At 36.6% G+C, this 20,693-nt stretch overlaps 1 protein-coding gene across 1 annotated transcript; it reads right to left on the reverse strand.

Moving 5' to 3' along the window:
• Nucleotides 1–15,824: 15,824 nt before the first annotated feature.
• On the reverse strand, nucleotides 15,825–16,742 carry Tas2r13 (taste 2 receptor member 13). The gene has a single exon (XM_051154619.1). It carries the CDS (start codon nucleotides 16,740–16,742, stop codon nucleotides 15,825–15,827), a length of 918 nt encoding a protein of 305 aa, XP_051010576.1.
• Between the last annotated feature and the right edge of the window lie 3,951 nt (nucleotides 16,743–20,693).

Here is a 20,693-nt window from a genome sequence, read left to right on the forward strand (position 1 = left end):
GCAGATTCCCCTGCGTCTAGATCCTCTGGGTTTGATGGTCTCCCCGTGGGGCTCCTGACACTTCTGGGTCCTTCCATCTCCCGACTCTTCTATACCACTATCAGCACTATGCCCAGAGTCTGGCTGGGAATCCCAGCATCTGTCTGGATGCCCCTCTGGGTGGAGTCAGAGGACATCTATCTTGGGCTAATATCCACTTATACATGGCCTGAAACCTGGCCACCAGGCTATGTGACCATTTAAGGGTGGCAGAGGTGGGGGTCCGTGGACAACTTGCACCTGAACATTCAGGCACAGAGCAGGGAGGGAACCGTACCACTTCTGCTGGTCTCAAGACAGAATTTTCAGGGTTTGGACACATCTTGACCTCACTCGTGCTCTAGGCCAGCTTCCCATGTTGCATGGCTCATTAGCCCCACAGAGGTGCGGGCAAAGTTCAGAAGAGGGCGCCAAATCCCCTGGAGCTGGAGTTAAAAGTGCTTGTGAGTTACCTGACATAGGTGTTGTGAATGAAATTCAGGTTCTCTGCAAGAGCAATATGCTCTTAACTACTGATCTATCTCTCCAGTCCAAGAATAAGACATTTTCAAGATCAGTGAAGGAACCTCTGATGGCCTATATTGTGATACTGAGATACAGGAGGCCAGATAGGATCAGGCTTAGTGTTGTGGAAATAGGGCTCAGGAGACATTTTAGAACAGTGGGTAGAAAGAGAGACATTTCAGAAAAGGAGGTAGAAAGAATGTGAAAGCCAGGAAGCAGGATGAAGTATTGTTTAGTGGTTTAGTCACTTCCTCCATATTGTAACCTTCCTTCCAGGAGTTAGAAGGGAGGCTCACAAAGGCTCAGAAAAAGTAAAATGATCCAACCAAACAAGGCTTGGGGAATGTCAAAGTTCACAAGGTCCTGCCAAAAGACAGGGAAGCAATGCCACATCATGGAGAATGGAGGTTCTTTAGCTGGCTGTGCTGCCACCAGGTTGTTCATGAGTCATCACTAGTAGACTTCTTCTTGTGCAATTAACTTTAATGTACTCATGCCCCTGTTAGCCACTTTTCACCCAGAATTCTGAAAATATACACAATCATTGCAAGTTTGCTAAGTAAGTTTTTGGTCTGTCTTTGGTGGCCTCTCTGGAACGATTCTACATTGCTCACATCTACATAAGAAATGTCACATTTCTTATTTTCCAAATGGTCATCAAGGCTTGAATAATCTGTACCAGAAAGGCGATGCCCTCCCATTTGAGGACACATTCACCAAGGGGAAATAGAAGACATAACTGAGGTTTGATAAGAAGTTTCTGGTATGTTATTTTATAGACTATTACTGGACCAAAGCCATTTCAATCATCTTGGTAAGTACATAGGCTATCATCTGTATTGCTATCCAAGGTGCTTTCTCTTGCTTCTAATTCTTCTGTAAACCTCCCTTAAAAGACAAGCTTCACCACCTTAATCTCAGCTTTGTCTCTGGGAACACATTTTTGTTATTTGCATATTTAATATCAATTTTAAAATAAATCAATAAGGATTTTGAAAATGTATCAGAATATGCTGTTAAACGGGAAGCTAGCCAGTAACTAAACTTGTAAAAAACCAAATGCCATTTTTATTTAAAATATGCAAGTAGGAATTATCACAGATGACAGAAACTAAGGGTTTGTCAAAATATTCGCATTCTCGTTAGAAAGTATTATTTTGTGGGAAGTCTCATCTATGTTTGATGTTTTATTTTCCTCCAGATCTTTGTTCTGTTCTGCGAGAGCAGCTTTAAGGTTATACTCTCACGATATTTTCTCCAGAACTGTAGAGTGGTCAGAAGGACCACAAACATCTTGAAGTAGGCTTTGAGGATTCTTACACATCTACACAGCAGCTGCCCTTATAATAAGGAACAAAAGAAAATGACCCCTGAACTCTGTATTGGGTGATCTCAGTACTGGACACACTAGAATATTTTACCTTCCAGATTCCTCTTGAAGAGATTGAAATAATGGGGAAGTACAGACAGGAGGTGGCTACTGGCTCAGTCTAACTGCTATGCACCACGTGTAATTTGGACAAGATTGGAAGGAAATATTATCTAAGCAATTGTCACAGGTATTAAAATTTATTTTCCAGCATTATGAGGATTTGACTGATGAGACTGTGACTCAGTCATTTAACTTTTTGTCCAGTACGGATATGGCTGTGGGTGCAAGTGGTGTGTGCACACATTTTCTTATGTATGTCAGTGCCGATTTCATATTCTAAAATAAAGATATTCTTAAAATTGTCAATACTACTCTATCAATGATGAACTATGTCTTTTTTATCTAAGCTATCTCAACTCTCTGAATTATATTTGCATAAGCCTCCTGTTATTATTTAGGTCTAGGATATCTAACCAGGCCTTATCTTATCACAGGTTGTAGGGTTAGCTAGGTGGGATCTTGTCCTGAGGTTATGGCTCATTTATTCCATTTATTGTCAGGCTTTTCTTTAAACTCTTCATCCCCTTCAGCACAAAACTTGGCTGTTTTGTGCTGCTCTCTTTTTCCTTAAACTGCGCATTTTTTGCCTTTGCACCAACTTATTCGTTTTTATTGTGGATCTGCATAAGAATAATCACTAATAGCCATGTGGCACAGTCAATACTAGGATGTCTAATGTACTATTAGATATTTCCACTTTTATAGATATCTAGGAGCACACATGCAGCCATGAAAAACTGACTATTAAAATATCAACATAAGATTAATTTCTCATTCAAGCAGAAGTGTAAGAAGATACCAACAGGAAAAAATGTGTGTGAAACGGGAACAAGAAGTTTTAATAAGGTGACTAGGAAATTGATTCACTAAGACAATGACCAGCAAAAAACCTATACAGTACATAGATAACATGACACACTTTCCTCAGGGACAAAACATTATAACACTGAAGAGTAAGAGCTAGCAAAACACCAGCATTGGAATAACACACTGTCTTGGCAGAGTTTGGCTGTCAACTCTGCCTGAATCCAAGCTTATCCTTTTAAAGGCAGAATTCTGTCTGTGGTAGAATTAAGGACCTTTTGCCCAGTGGCTTGTTTGTCACATTTGAAGCCATCTCCATAAGGAAGTTCTTTGATGCTCATCATCTTCTTTGAGGTAGGCTGGGTGTTGCCAGGAGTTAGCCGGTCTCATTGTCAGTGAATCTTTAAAGTAATAAAAACATTTTAAATGCCATATACTGCATGTCTCCGGGGTTTTGGAAGATCTTGTCTTTCTATAGAGGCATATCTATCTGCTGTATCTAAGATGTATATTCTTGTGATAAAAGTAGACTAGCAATTGACCTGGCCATGATTTACTCTACTAACATTTAATTTGTATAACTTATTTCTCCTAAATAGCTTGATAGCACTTTCAAAGCATTAGAAGTAAACCTTGTATTATAATTGAGTTATATAGGTACAATAACTCATATTAGAGTATATATATATATATATATATATATATATATATATATATATACACACACATAGATAGATATAATGTGGGAAGAATAATCTTACATTTGAATTCTATATCACTGTATCTAGAACTTATTTTGCATCTAAATACAGAATTCTATATCAGTGAATTAAAAATATCCTGTGAGTGACAATTCAGGCATTAAGTTGAGGAGTAGATTCACTAATTTACTTTTTGTTCTCTCTTCCCACATGGGATTTTATAGTCATGTATTTATATGACACTACCAAGTGCTAAATTTAATGGATGAAAAGGAGGAATTTTGAGAGGTAGTTTCAGAGAATTTTTTTTTCTTTTTTTTTTTTTATTAATTTATTCTTGTTACATCTCAATGTTTATCCCATCCCTTGTATCCTCCCATTCCTCCCCCCCCCCATTTTCCCATTATTCCCCTCCCCTATGACTGTTCCTGAGGGGGATTACCTCCCCCTATATATTCTCATAGGGTATCAAGTCTCTTCTTGGCTACTTGCTGTCCTTCCTCTGAGTGCCACCAGGTCTCCCCCTCCAGGGGACATGGTCAAATGTGAGGCACCAGAGTACGTGAGAAAGTCATATCCCACTCTCCACTCATCTGTGGAGAATGTTCTGACCATTGGCTAGATCTGGGAAGGGGTTTAAAGTTTACCTCCTGTATTGTCCTTGGCTGGTGCCTTAGTTTGAGCGGGACCCCTGGGCCCAAATCTGCCTATCATATTGTTCTACTTGTAGATTTCTAGGACCCTGTGTATCCTTTTATTTTGCTGTTCTCCCATGCGTCTCTCATTTAGAGTCCCAATAGGATGCCTTCTGCATACTAGCCCAAGGGGCATGTCCCACGAAAGCCTTCACTTACCAGTTTCAGAGAATTTAAAGCATCAAGGTTTTGTTGTGGTGTTATATTTTGTCTTTTCATTTGTCTGTTTGTTGTTTGAAAGAGGTTGTGGTGTTTTGAATGAGAAAGGTCTCCATAGGCAATATATATTGTCATGCTAAGTCCCCAGTTGATAAACTGTTTTTGAAGAATTAGGAGGTATGATCTAGTTGAAGAAGGTATGTCACTGGGGGTGGGTTCTGAAGTTTCAAAAACCTATGCAAAGCCCTCACCCTCACTCTCTGTCCTCTCTCTCTCTCTCTCTCTCTCTCTCTCTCTCTCTCTCTCTCTCTCTCTCTCTCTCTCTCCTCTTTCTGCCTGCCTGCCTCCCATGGATCAGGTTACAAAGCTCTCAGCCACTGTTTTAGTGCCATGACTGTGTGCTTCTCACCATTATGATCATGGAACAAACCTCTAATCCTGCATGCACGCCCTGAAATTGAGTTATTTCTTTCCTATGTTGTCGTGATCATGCTCTCTCCTCGCAACAATGGAATAGTAACTTAGAAGTTGGGACCAGATATCAGTTATTGATCTGAGTGGCATGAATATGCTATTGTCTGAACATTTAAGCATGGCTAATGGGATCATTCTAGTAGGGACATGGAAGATAGTCCTGCTGAAGGCAATGTGAACAGTGGGGTCCTAGCTCAAGATGTTCAGAAGAGAGGAAAATTATTGATATGTCTAGAGTCTCTTCTTGTCATATTTTAGCAAAGGATGTGGCTGCTTTTTTCCCCTTGTCCTATGCATCTTCCTGAAGCTGAATTGAAGAGTTTCGAATTAATGACCTAGGAAGAGGAGATTTTAAGACATCCTAGTATTGACTGTGCCACATGGCTATTAGTGATTATTCTTATGCATATCCACAATAAAAATGAATAAGTTGGTGCAAAGGCAAAAAATGCGCAGTTTAAGGAAAAAGAGAGCAGCACAAAACAGCCAAGTTTTGTGCTGAAGGGGATGAAGAGTTTAAAGAAAAGCCTGACAATAAATGGAATAAATGAGCCATAACCTCAGGACAAGATCCCACCTAGCTAATCCTACAACCTGTGATAAGATAAGGCCTGATTAGATATCCTAGACCTAAATAATAACAGGAGGCTTATGCAAATATAATTCATCAAGGAGTCCCAGAAAGTCCCAGAAAACAGCAGTGCTTGGCAAATATCCCTTGTAGTTATAGCTTTAGAGCTGAGAAGGATACAGAAAAGGGTCTGTGGAATCTTCCTTCAAGGTTAAGGAAAACCATGCAAGCAAGGGGCATGGCTGAGGAATGGCTGCTTGGAGAGCCAGAAAGAACATTTAATAATGTTGTGAAAATGGAACCTCCCCTTCACTTAAAGACCCCAAGAGGTTGGACAGGCCAGAGCTATAGGACACTTGTCAAGGACATCTGCTAACAGGAAGAGGAAACAGCCTAAGAGAGATATGTGTTGCAGTGACCAAGCGGGAAAGGAAAAGCCATCTAATAAATCCTTCAACATCAGACATAGAATACAGAATTTGAAGTTTGGCCTGCTGGGTTTCAATATTACCTTGGTTTGTTATTTCCTCATTGTGCTCTCTTCCCTTTTAGAATGGTAACATATTCTGTACCCTTAAACACTGGAAGTATGTGATCTGCTTTTTAATTTTTATTTTATAGGGATAATAATTAGAAGACTGCCACAAGTCTCAGAAGAGAGTTTGGACTTCGGACTTATAAACAGACTAAAGCCTGAAAGACTATGGGGACTTTTAAAGTTAGAATGCATTTTACATTATAATATACCTGTAAGTCTGCATGGAGTTGGGGGAAGGGGGGGGGGGGAGACTTGGAGTGAAATGTGGTAGTTTGCTCTTAGCCGCCATGAGTTCAATTCCCAGCAACCACATGGTGGCTCACAACCATCTATAATGTGATCTGATATCCTCCTCTGGCCTGCAGGTGTACATGTAGGCAGAGCTCTGTATACATAATAATAAATAAATAAATCTTTTTTAAAAAAAAAAAAGAAATGTGGTAGTTTGAATGAGAATTGCTCCCATAGGCTCACATATTGTATGCTTAGTCCCCATTTGGAGATCTGTTCATGAAAGATTATGAGTCGTGCCCCTGTTGGAGTACATATGACCTTGTTGGAGGATGTGTGCCAGTGGTGGTAGGCTCTGAGGTTTTAAAAACCCATGCAAGTTTCAGTATTTCTGTTTCTTCCTATTGCCTGTTGACCTGGATTTAAAGCTCTTAGGCACTGCCCCAGCACAATGCCTGTCTTCTTCTTGGTGTAATGATCATGGGCCAACCATCTAAAATATAAGCAAGATCTGAAGTGAGATGCTTCCTCTTATAAGGTGCCTTGGTCATGGTGTCTCTTCACAGAAATAGATCAGTAACTGAGGTACAGGGTATTGAGGTGGAAATAAGAAAAACCTGAAGTCTTAATAACTTCTCAGTGTTCTTATACATTAAACTCTTAATTGACTCTCCATAATCCATGTAAATCAGATTTCAATAAAATAATTAAAGGGTAAAAATTCAAAGTCTACACATATTTTTCATAAAATGAAACAAACATTATATCTATGTTATTTGTCCTCAGTATTTATCTATAGTTGTCCTAAAATTCAAAGAGACTCACTTGCATTTCCCCACTGGCATTTAAGAAATACTCTCTAAATGTCTAGCTTATGTTAGAGATATCTTGATACCAAAACCAGAGAAATCTAAAACTATACAACTCGTTAAGATACAATCAGTGACAATATCAAAATCAAGGATCCAAAAGCTCAAGTAATGCAGTACAAAGCAGCCCACTTTTTTATATCAACAATTCTAGGGCACCATGGGGCACAAAAAGAATATTTACACTTTGCTGGTTGTAATGTGAATCACCCCAACCACTATGAAAGTCAGTATGGTAGTTCCTCCAAAACCAGGTTACAGAGGAAGAGGTTACAGGTAGTACAGATAAGACTTGATAGACTGAGGTCAGATGTTAGGAGAGGAGGGCTCCCCTTTCTGAGGACTAGGGGAGAGAGGGAGAGAGGGGAGAGGGCATGATGGAGGGAGGGGGTTTCAAGAGGGGATGAGGGAGGTGATAATATCAGGATGTGAAGAATCTAAACTGCAGAAGAAGCAGGTAACTTATTGTGGTAATTACACCACATGGGGCTAGCTCTGAGACTGGCTGAGACATGAATGTCTAGGCATAGATAATGCTTCTTGTTGCTACAGAATCCTTGTGAATTATTATTAGATGCCATTCTTCATATGGTTTGAATGAAGATTTACAGATGTCTTTTTTTCTGCTCATACAAGGAGCGGAGAACCAGCCTTAATGGTTCTATGCATGACACATACCTTATACCCTTATAATTTTAGCACTGTATAATGCTTTGTGAGAAATTATATGTTTTTGGAACAAAAGAACAGAACATATATTGGATCAGACCTGAGAGGATTCATTCTTTTCAGCATGTTGGACACTGACATCCTGCATCGTTCATGTTCCAGCACCAAGTGCTTCAGTTGCTGTTCCTCATCAGAACAGGACAGCTTCCAGGACACCTTTGAAGAAGGTTTCCAATCCCAACTAGTCCAGCATTTCAGACCATCCCACACAAGACTCTAATTAAGCCTGGAGTTTCTCAACATTTAGAAACTGGACCACAAATGTTATTCCTAACTTGTTTAACCATTTCCCCAATTTTATTTGGGCCCCTACAAAGGTGTTGTTCGTCCCAAATCAGCTGGGAGTAACCAAAAGAGAACAATGCCCCATTTCCTTTAAGTGGAGTCAGGTAGGTTTTTAGTTGCTTTTTTGGACTATAGGGGGTTATTTTCAATGGAATTAGTCATAAATTACTATTGGTCTTATTATTGGACTCATGGATGTCTCGCTTTCCCTTTATCTTCCACTCTTGTGTTTGGAGATAGTGTTGGAAAAAAAAAGAAGGAGGAATATAGAAATATATAGAGAAGACAGAACAAAAAGTAATTTAGTGAAACTACTCAATTTACTGCTTTAATTGACATTCACAAGGTTATTTTTAATTCATTGGTTTAGAATTGTGTATATAGGTACAAAATAAGTTTAGTTTTAGACATGGTGGTATAGAATTCAAATGTAAGATTATTCTTCAGACACATTATATATATATATATATATATATATATATATATATTTCTATTCTAATATGAGGTATTGTACCCATACTATTCAATTACAATACAAGGTTTAATTCCAATACTTTGAAAGTGATATTGCAGGCTGTTTAGGATAAATACATTATACAAGTTAATTGTTAGATAATCAAATTATGATCATATCAATTACTAGTCTATTTTTATCACAAGAATAGCCATCTTAAGTGCAGCAGATAGATACGATTCTACAGAAATATAAGGTAAAATAGTTATATAAGGTGTTCAAAAATCTCATAGACATACAGAATATGGCATTTAAAAATGTTTTTATTATTTTAAGGATTCATTGACAATAAGACCTCCAGTTAACTCCTGGCAACACCGAGCCTACCTCAAAGAGGATGATGAACATCAAAGAACTTCCTTATGGAGATGGCTTCAAATGTGGCAAACAAGCCACTGGGAAAAATGTACTCATTTCTACCAGAGACAGATTTCTGCCTAAAAAAGTGCAAGCTTGGAAGCAGGCAGAGTTGACACCAAACTCTGTCAAGACAGGGTAAGCATGTCCTCAATAATTCTTGCCTCACAAATATGTCTATCAGATATATTGGTCCAGAAGGCTGAAGATAATACTCCAACATTATAGGGAGTTTTTGGCGACTGCTGAGTTAGCAAACTATTTCTGTCATCTCCTTATTTGGGAAGCTGCTACCTTGCACCCCTGTGTACTCAGATAATTAATTTTATTCATTCTCAAGTCTCTGATGGGGTTGAAGACCAGATAGCTTAGTTTTACAATTAAGCTTAGTTGTAGGGGTTAAGATTTTTTAGGTCTAGGTAGATGTTTTAAGTTGATGGCAATGAGAGATGATAGATATTGATTTACCTTCAGAATTTTAGATGCATCAAGATAGAAAGATGTTTTCTTCAGGACTGCCTAATACAAATAGGCAAAACACTAAGAGCGTAACATTTACTTAATTCTGGGTTGTTTCATGGTTCTTCTTGCTGTATGTAGTTTATTATATATATGTGCAATAATATAAATGTATATGCAAAAAATAAAAAAATTATAATAAAAGTAGATCAAGCATGTGAAACAGTTCTATGTGCCCACTGAAACTGAAAATTTCACAGAGATATGTGCACATTAAGACTCATTGCAATATTCAAAACATGTAAGTTGGATAACGTAAGTGTTTACAACAGTGATGTATATAAAGGAAATGAATCTTATGGACAATTTTCAAATACAAGAAACAACAAATACCTGTCATTTGTCAAAAACAAAACCATGGTTACAATAGGAGAAAATCAAACTATATATATTTTGTCTCAGGAAGATTAAAAACAATTAATTTCCTAATTTTAAAAATGTAGAACTGTTATTTATATATAAACACAAACAATTCATATAATCTTTCACATATTTTAATTCTCTTCTATTCGAATATTCATTAGACTTATGCAGTTTTAGAAAGAATTATTCTGTTTTGTTGTACATTTTCTAAAATAAATTCTCACTGATTTACAATTTTATTTGTAAAGGTAAATTTTCATATCCAATGCAAATAATATTGAACTATTTTCCTTTTGTTGTAAAATAAGCAGCTATTTTGAATAGTTCTCATTAGGACAGAATGAGAGAAAAGGGAGTAGGTAAAAGAGATGGAAATACCCCATGTGTTGGCACCTATCTTTAATTTTAACACTCAGGAAAATGGTAAGCAGGATAACTGTGAGTTTGAAGTCAGGTAGGTTTACATAGTGGATTCCAAGATATCCCGGTCTACAGAGATAGTTATTGTCTCAAAATTGAGGATATGGGGAATGGATGTAAAAATCTTTATTCTGCTCCCTCCTTGGCCCTGAGAACATCCTCAGTCACAGCAGGCCTATTCATGGTACAGAGAAAATGTCTTCTCTTTGGCCCACTTTACCTTTGTCAGCATACAGAGCAAAACTTGCTCAATTTTTCCTTCCATTACATGTAGATGGGTATAAAACTACCAGGAGCATGAGGAAAGTCTTTGCCACTACACTGTTGTACTTATTTTTATAAAACTGTGTTTGGTTCTCTTTTAAGCTGGCTATTATACAAATAATTGAAACTTTTATATTCATCTATAATAAACTTCAAAACACAATCTTGAGCAGTTTAAATCTATACTTAACCCTCTGTATTTTCTTGACTTCACCTTTGCCCCAATTCTCAGGTTACTTGTTTTTTAGTTCTTTTGTTGCCACAGCTGAATCTTGTTTATCTTTCCTGCACTTCTGCCTGTGGCTGAATCCCTGCCTGAATCCCCTACTTCCTCTTTTGTTTTTGGTATTACTTTTTACCTTTTACATATACATTTATATTATTACCTGTATATACAATAAACTATCCACAGCAAGAAGAACCACGAAGCAGCTAGGAATTATATAAATGTTACATTCATAGTGTTTTGACTATTTTTACTTGGCAGCCTGGAAGAAAGCATCTTTCCTATCTTGGTGAGTCTAAAATTCTGAATGAAAATCAATATCTATCATATCTCATCATTGTCAAATTAAAACATTTATCTAGAGATAAAAATATCTTAACCCCTAAACAATCCTCCTCTGGCTGACAGCAAGTCCAGCTGTATTCTCTGTCCTGTTCAGCTATTGGCTGTAAGCTGCTTTATTGACATACCAGCGAAAAATTGGGGAACAGTGTTCACATATCATTGAGACAGAAATCAGTATTTAAGCTAAACAATAAGCTTACATCTACTTCCCCCTCTTAGTCTAATAAAGGGCTCCTTTTCTAATAACAGCAAACTATATTTAATATAACAATTATAAAATTATTAGGTAAGACTTACATTAGTATATCTGGCAGTCCTTGGATAATATATTTTACTTTTTATCAATTTCTATCTTCTTAAACAGTTTAACTCTGAGGCAATAACTGTCTAGCCTTCAAGCTCATCAGAGACTTCAGAAGGAATAAAAACATATTAGCCAAATATACAGGAAGTACAATAAGACGCTTCCAAAAATATAGAAATGACAGAGATATTTGCTCTCTGGACAGTACCACCAAATTCTTCCATAATATTGGAGAAATATCTAGCTCATAATATTTGACAGATTTTTCTGTGAAGCAGGAATTATAAAATAGTTGCCTATCTTGTCCTTGCAAAGCTCAGCAGTCACCTCTCCTTTATCCAATTTTTCCTGATTGGACAGTCTTCTGTCTGTAATTGATACAAGATCATTTTATCACCCTGTGGCTATCTTGGCACATATGAGGCCTTTAATGCTCTTTGAAGTAAAATGGGGGGGGGGGGTGCTGCCAGGAGCAGACCTGTCTCATTGTCAAAAAAGCCTTAAATCATTAAAATTTGTAAATGCCATATTCTGGGTGTCTCTGAGGTTTTTGAAGCCTATATATTTTATTTGATTGGTTTGTGTCTAGATACTTTTATCAGTAAATATAGGAAATATATTTTTGTAATGAACTAAACTAGTATCTAAAATGACAATGAGTATGATTGTCTGATTGCTAATATGAATTTCTTAATCATACTAAACAGTTGGTAATAACAGCTTTAAAATTGACTAGAACTTAACATTGCAGTTTTAAGAATTACATAGACACAGTATATGTTGTAAAAAAAATAATACAAAGAGCTATTCCAATGTACTATTTTGGCTTATTACTGTTTTTGTCTAAAAGTAGTTTCAAAAATCTAGTCTTTTAATTATCATTCCTATAACTAACACCCTGAAGATGATAATAAACATCTATCACCCTTAGAATGGCCAGAAACCATTTACCCCTCCTTCCATGGTAATGGCACTTAGTTTTCTTTTTGGGGGACCCAAAAAGTTGGGATATTGTCCAGTCTTAAGAAAACTAGCTGAAATTTTTGCTGTCAAGTCTCAGAATGCTAAGAAAGTTTACAGCCTAACTGAAGTCCTTATTGGAAAAGTCTGTGGTGCTGGGCAATCTAAATTGGCATCCTGTAATTGCCTCAGTTGAAGAGTTTCAAGGAAATATTGTCATCAAGCCCACCTGTGAGGTAGGATAACCTGCCTGGGATACTTGTCTTGTGTGTGTGTGTGTGTGTGTGTGTGTGTGTGTGTGTGTGTGTGTGTGTGTGTGTGTGTCTTTTGCTCTGAAAAATGTATAAACTTTCAAAGGTATTATATATTATGTATCCATATATGTATGGGCTATGCACTAAGCACAGCCCAGTTAAAGATGATTCTTTGAAAACAAATTTTCGTCTATGCCATCTAAAATAATGGCATGATAAGACCTGAGGATTTTGTACCCAACGATTTATTAGCCATGTACAGTTGGAGACATTTTCATGTCTCAGTCAGTCTCAGAGCTGTTCCCATGTGGAGAGATCGCCAAATTATGTTACCTGCTTGTTCTGCAGTGTGAAGAGCGTAAGCATAGACATATAATTTAGCAGTCTCCTTTTTACCTAGGTCTATTTTATTTTGATCTCTCTCAAAGGGGATGTGTATTAAGCATTATCATGTTGAAATCAAAGCAAGGTTGTATAAATCTGAATATCCTCTTCTGGGCTCTAGAGCAGCTTTGTACTAGGCCATGCTATTCTGTGTAACCCAGGATAAGGCCTCATGTTTAAAGAGACAAGCAGTTGCCATGAGCAAAAGGCATATGTTTTAAACAAACCTTATATAAACTCTCTCTCTCTTTTTAATTTTATAGTTTACACATACCCTAGGTATCTTTTACCTGGTTTTTTACATTTGTTGTAGCTATTTTTATCCCATCCCCTTTCTCCATATAAGATGGATGGTCCTGCCTTTTAAATATATGAATTGTAATCTTTGAGTTTTGGGGACCTATCGAGGCTGGCACGTATGCTTATATAGTTCCCTATGTCTCTTTGCACCAGGAGTGACTGCCACTTGTCCCTTACAAAAATGTCTCATGTTTAAATCTGGCTGCCAGAGCTGTGTGACACCTCAACTCAATCTGTATTCCAAAGCTTATCAGCATGGGAGGCGTGTGGCATGTATGTTTGTCTTCCAGCCTATCTTTGGGTTCTTATATTGACCAATAGAACCTATTTCTCCGGCCAAAAGGTCCTTTGGTATCAATTCTTCCATGTGGAATCCATGTGGGATCCACTTCTAAGGGGATTGGATGGCCTTTTTAGAACAGTGTGTCATTGTTTCTCCTTACATAAGCCTAAGATCGATGTGTTTCCATCTTTTACATTAATCAGGACACATAATCAATTATTAAGAAAAAAGAACTTCCATAGTAACTTTAAGGGAAAAAAATGACATTTTGAATCCTAAGCTGTCTTTGTAAGAGGCTTATCAGCAGGGAGTCCCCACCCATACTTTCTTGTGTAAATCAGACTGATAGGGAACTCAGAGACCTGCCTCTCAATTTCATGTCATTGTAACTCAAAACCAAAAATCAAGCAAAGAAATGAAAATATTCAAGATTTGAGTCAGTTGTGTCAATTTAGGCTTCAACAAGTGAAATCCTGTCCACCATTTTATTCAAACTTAGTTGCTGTTAAAACATAAAGGCACCATACCCTTTCCAGTAATAACTGACATCTTGTAGCTAGAGAGCCTTGAGTTCCATCTGCTGTCAACTTTCCATTGTCTATCAGGAAGAGTTCTATTTGGCCTTCTAAATTTCTCTCTTCCTTCTTCAAATCTTTCTTACTCTGATTTTCCCAAAAACAATACACAGAACCTTATACCTAAATCACACTGTCAATAAAGGTATAGGACAAGACCACCACCAGCATATTACTTATGAAATACTTTACAAAGAAGAGTAGAAATGAGACTATAATTTTCACACCTTTCACATGGAACTCAGTGTTCAAAACCTTAGAATAAATGTCCTGTAGCTTCATACTCCTGGAGGGGCTCCATAACAAGGTTATTAGAAGTAAATAGTAAAGTCAGATACACTACAAAAATGATGATAAGAATCAAATTAATAAAAATGTGATATTCTAGGTAAACATCTAGAGTCTCCATAAAAACAAGTGTCAAGTGTTTGTTTTTTTCTGCTTTTGACCATTCTTGAATAAAGTTATTAGCCAATATTGCCATGAAAACCAGTGGCACTTTTAAAGTATTTTTATTGAGACAATAACAGGAAGTACTTCGTAAATTCTTTGTCTAATACACAGAATAAGAGGACTCAAGAACTTGCCTATATTAGGGTAATTGAAGACACAGAGGACGATGATGCAAGCTGTGCAGCAATAGCTGTATCCTATCCAAATGATTTCAAATTTAAGAACACTCTAAGGATAAAATGCTTTTCCATAGCTTGAATCAGAAGAGATGCACACAATTATTGTCCATAGAAAGCCTATTTTAGCAATAGCCAAGCAGGTGAAAAGAAAATCAAATGGGGAAATCTTTTGGCTTCTGCCCAGTCAATGCTGTTTATCAATTGTTTACCTGTAAAGTGAATAAATTTTCAAATGTCCTCATTATGAATTTTACAACTGAAACCATTATTATCAAATCTCTGGAACATTTGACATACTGATCATAGAGAATCTCCCTGTTCCTTCATAGCTGACTAACACAATCCAAGTTAGAAACGGAATCTTATTTAAATAGTAAAGACTATACCTGATTTTAAAAGGGTATCAATTAATGACTTTCAAGGCAATATTTTTTTTCCTTGGTGCTCTTGGCATTGGTAATATTTTACATACAAATTTTATATTGATATTTGACAGCAGGTTTTTAGTTGAAACTAGGGATTCAGGATTAGATTTTCATGCTTGCAAAGAAAGCACATTACTGAGTCACCTTCCCAGGTCCTAGAGTCTCGTTTTAATCTCTCTGTATATACAGGTTTTGTAGTTTGATTGCTTTAAAGCTCACTTAAAGTTTCTAATTTACTTTCAAAACAATATGATAAAGTGTAAGAAATTGTTTCCATGTTTGAAAATATTGCTTATGTGTACAATGACATTGATTTGAGATAACTCACAGTTAGATGAAAATTAAAATCTGTATTGTACAGTTATTACCTGGTTCTCACTATGCATCTCAACCTGGATCCAAATATAAATGTATCAGCCAACTTACTTTTTAGGTCACAGACATATGTTTTTATTCTTTGGCTACATGCATAAAATCTGATTCTCACATCTATATAAGAGCACACTGTTTTAGCATTGTTCTAACTTTCTGATGTATTTATCACATATGGAAAAAAATCTCAAAATTATATATTTTTCAGTGTTAATGTTAGCCTAGGGCTCTACAACTTAGAGAGTACCATATGCCTAATAGCATGTTGCTTCACTGCCTTATGGAACAATGAATTTTTAATGCTTTCTCGTACACCTCAGCTGTGTCACTACCAAAAGACAGGCTTTCCTTAAATTAGAATGTCCCAGAATCAAGATAAATGAGTGGCTTGAGGGGTAGAAAAGGCCAAAGGATAGGGTAAACATATGATCTATTCCTTTTTGATGTGCCATAGGAATCAATGATATAAATAAGGATAAGAAGTAAGTGGCATAGAGTAAAAGGAAAGAGACCATAATTCTCAAGGCGTTCACATGGGCTTTGGTGCTGGAATCTTGTATCCCTCTGGAATTGAGATGCATCTTCTGGAGATGTTTCCACAAGGAGAAGATCAGCAGGATGAAGGAGAACAGGGCCATTATGAATGGCGTTACAGAGAACACAATCATCTTGGATAAGACCAGATCTGAAAACTCCATAAATTCACTTATTCTGGAATTCCAGGTTGTATTTCTCTCATACTGATACATCCAGTCTTTCACATGTTTGTTTATTTGTAATAAGTTCAACAGCAAGAAGACTAAATTTCCCAGAAGGATCATCAGAATCACTTTCTTTATTCTCCACTTCAGATATAGAAAAATAGGCCTGAAGAAACTGGCTATTTTGAGCAAATAAAAGATACTCAGGATGGTTGCAAGCCAAAGACTGAAGTGGTTGGAAATTACCCATGCGAACATCATAATCCTTAATTCAGTTCCAGCCAAATATGAAAAGGAATACTGAAGATATTTTAGCCATGCTAGTAACATTTCCCATATCAAAACCATTCTGGAAATGGCCAAGAAAAATAGGATCCAACCAATGGGAGAAAGGGTTCTTTTCCTGATCAATTCAACGCAGTTTGTCAGCATAATGAATCCATTGCTCACATTTCCAAATATAAACTCTGCAACCATAACAATAGTGAAGATGCCATACAGGGAACTTCCCATGTCCGGACACATACGATTCACTGCTGATCATTTGCAAAGCTGAAATGTCCCGTATATTCTCAGAAACTCACAACACAACTTTGATTCAATTCTTACTTCTTTTGCAATGACTCACATAGTGTCAGTGAGAGTATTGAAAGTTTTCTAATGATTCTGCATGCTCTTGTGAAAAAATTTTCTCTTATTTCAATCAAGGCTAAGATATTTATATATTTCTAGAAGGCAAAATGCGGTGCAGAGGATCATGAAGTGCATCCAACTGTCATTTGCTAACATGCAAATAAGTACATATTGTCTTTCACTGTTTTATCATTTTTGCATTGTCGCTGCTGAAGAAAATTTGATTCTAGCAGCTTGTGTTCTAGGGGACAAAGATGACAACAATATGATTCATTCAAAATTTAGCCAAGTGATACATTTTGAATCTACCATCATTGCTGATGACTTATAGAACACACAGATATTGTTCTGTGGCCCTCTGTAAGAGCTCAGTTTTGTGTAGAGTTGTAGCCCCCAGTTTTCAGCATTTGAGATGTAAGAAGCTCATGTACAAAATTTCAAGCTTCCTCTCGGCTGCCGCTTACTGTGCAATGATGCTTGCCATGCCTAACAGCCACATGCATTCACATTTTATATGCACTTTTTTCTTTGAGCATAAGTGAAAAATACAAATGTAAATGTATTATCAATAACCAATAAAATAGCAGAAAGATGTGGGCTAGTGTATCAAAAAGAGAATTCTTATTATTATTATATTATGGGGACTGGTGGAATGGCACAGAGATTATGATCACTTGATGTTCTTGCAGGGGATCAAGGTTCCATTTCATCACCCACATAGAGGATTATATCAGTACCACCAGTGCCAGAGGAAACAATGACCTCTTTTTGCCTTCACAGGCAATACCTGCACTACACGCACTTGGTGAGTAAACATATTTAGTTGAACACTCATACACATAAAATAAAAATAAATAAAAATTTTCATTAAGAATATTTGATTATGGCATGTTTCTGCTCAACAGCCTTTAATGTCTTTAACTCCCAACCATAAAAGAGCCAGGCCCTTCCAATGCTCTTGACGTCTTAAATAATGTGATCTCTTTTTTCTCTCTTTGGTCTTATCTCCAAAGGTTTTTCTCTGTTCCTCTGCATCAATCATCCTGATTTCCTTGCCCTTCTAGAAAGTTAGTTAATTCCAATAATAGCAACATTGTATCTTGCTATCTTTGTGTTTGTAATGTATTTTCTTCATAGAAAGCATGGCTTAATTCCTTTAATTTTTAGTGTATATTAGAAACACCATATTCTCAGTGACTAGGTTTTATAACCACTTTATTTAAAAGAAGGCCCATGTACGACATTCTCAAAGATAAAATAAAAAGAAGAACAATCTGGTAGGTTTTATTCTTTTTTTTTAAATTTTTTATTATTAATTTATTCTTGTTACATCTCAATGGTTATCCCATGCCTTGTATCCTCCCATTCTTTCCTCCCTCCCCTTTTCCCCTTATTCCCCTCCCCTATGACTGTTCCTGAGGGGGATTACCTCCCCCTGTATATGCTGATAGGGTATCAAGTCTCTTCTTGGTAACCTGCTGTCCTTCCTCTGAGTGCCACCAGGTCTCCCCCTCCAGGGGACATGGTCAAATTATATTTCAATACATAGTATTATTCTTCAACATCAAGAGATAGTCCTAGTTGACCATAATGATGCAAGTATTTCACAGCTTAGGACTTAGAGTCAAGCCAATGATGAGTTCAAAACCAGCCTGGGTTACACAGCAAAATAAAGCCTTAAACAGTCAATGAACAAAAACAAACATTAAGAGGACATGTGATTAAAATATAGCCCTACAAATATTTTAAACAGAATATAGTATACAATGGTATAAATAGATCTAAGTATAATCAACTGGTTTTTGATAGAGTATTAAGTTGAAACAGCAGTAAAAGACAATCTATATAGTAAACTATACTGGGAAATTTGATATCTGTATTTAAAAAACAATGTTATCCTGAATTTAATAACAAGTCTCAAACAGGCCTATATATATCCTGAAAATAGATTGTTAGTTGCCAATATAAAACCTGAAAACATAAAATTGAAAGGTTTATAGTATATTGTCTTTTTCACATGGATTTTTCCATAACCTTATATAAGAAGTGAAAGTTGTGTAAAACTTCTATCCTGGGCACTATTGAGATGTAGACAGGCTAACTGCACTATTGAGATGTAGACAGGCTAACTGCACTATTGAGATGTAGACAGGCTAACTGCACTATTGAGATGTAGACAGGCTAACTAAGATAGAAAAGCACGGGAGAATAACTTACTGTTCATACATCAGCATTTAACCAGAAATTGTTAACATGTACTTCAAGGTCTATTTGTAAAGTAAATGACACAATGGCCTTCTTGTCAGTAGCTACTCTTAATATTTTTACATTTATATTTTGTTTGTTAGTATGTTCAGAAAGAAAATGCGCTTGAATTGGGGTCTAGATAAAATGGGATATCACATGTTTCTTCATTGTGGCAGGGATAACTAGGAGGGATTTGTGCAATAGCTTTCTTACAACTCAAATGTTGAAAGATGGTTTTGTTCACTTCAGATATGAAAATAATCTCCAGCAGAAGCTGGAATAAATAAAACTAATTTGAGAAAATATAAGATGCCATGGTTGGTAGGAAGCCAGAGACTGAAGTTATTGCAGACTACCCAAGTTAAAAAAAAAAAATCTGTTGAGGTGTTTAATTCACTTGGACTTTAGTTCTGTGTGGAGTGATAAATAAGGACCTATTTGCATTTTACCTACGTAGACATCCAGTTAAAACAACACAATTTTTTGAAGATGCTATCTTTTTTACATCGTAAGCTTTTGATTTCTTTGTCAAAATCAAGAGTCCATCAGTGTGTGGGTTTATTTCTGGGTCTTTTATTTGATTCCATTGATATACCTATCTATTTTTTTTTTTTGGACAATACCATGCAGTTTTTTATTACAGCTTGAGATCAGAACGGGAGATACCTCCAGAAGATATTTTGTTGTACAACATTATGTTAGCTATTAGGTTTTTTTAAATATGAAGTTGAGAATTGTTCTTTCAAGATCTGTGAATAATTATTTTGGCATTTTCTTTTTTTTTTTTTTTTTTTTTTTTTTTTTTTTTTTTTTTTTTTTTTTTTTTTAAAGATTTATTTATTTATTTTATACACAGTGTTTTACCTGCACTCCAGAAGAGGGCACCAGATCTCATTATAGATGGTCATGAGCCACCATGTGGTTGCTGAGAATTGAACTCAGGACCTCTGGAAGAGCAGACAGTGCTCTTAACCTCTGAGCCGTCTTTCTAGTCCTTAACCTCTGAGCCGTCTTTCTAGTCCGGCATTTTCTTGAGAATTGCACCGACTCTGTAGATTGCTTTTGGTAAGATGGCATTTCTACTATGCTAATCTTGCCTACCCTTGAGCATGAGAGATCTTTCCATCTTCTGATATCTTCTTCAATTTCTTTCTTCAGTCATGCAAGTCTTTGACTTGCTTGGTAAGAGTTACACCAAGATACTTTTTTCTGTGGCAACTATGAAGGTTGTTGTTTTTATAAGTTCTTTCTCAGCCCTTGGGCTTTTGTATACGGGATGGCTACCAATTTTTTAGTGGATTTTGTATCCACTTTGATCAAGCTGCTTATAAACTGTAGCTGTTTCCTGGAAAATGAGACACACTGCATATGTCAGAAAAAAAAAAGTAGGGATGAGAATTGAACTCATTGGCGCAGGAGACAATTTGCTAAGCAGAGCACCAACAGCACATGGCTAAGATAAACAATTAGTACATGGGACTTCATGAAACTGAAAACCTTCTGTAAGGCAAAGGACACTGTCAACAGAACAAAACAACAGCCCACAGAGTGGAAATGATCTTTACCACCCCTACATCCATCAAA

The sequence above is a fragment of the Acomys russatus genome, chromosome 13 (assembly GCF_903995435.1).
Source record: "Acomys russatus chromosome 13, mAcoRus1.1, whole genome shotgun sequence".
Taxonomy (NCBI): Eukaryota; Metazoa; Chordata; class Mammalia; order Rodentia; family Muridae; genus Acomys; species Acomys russatus.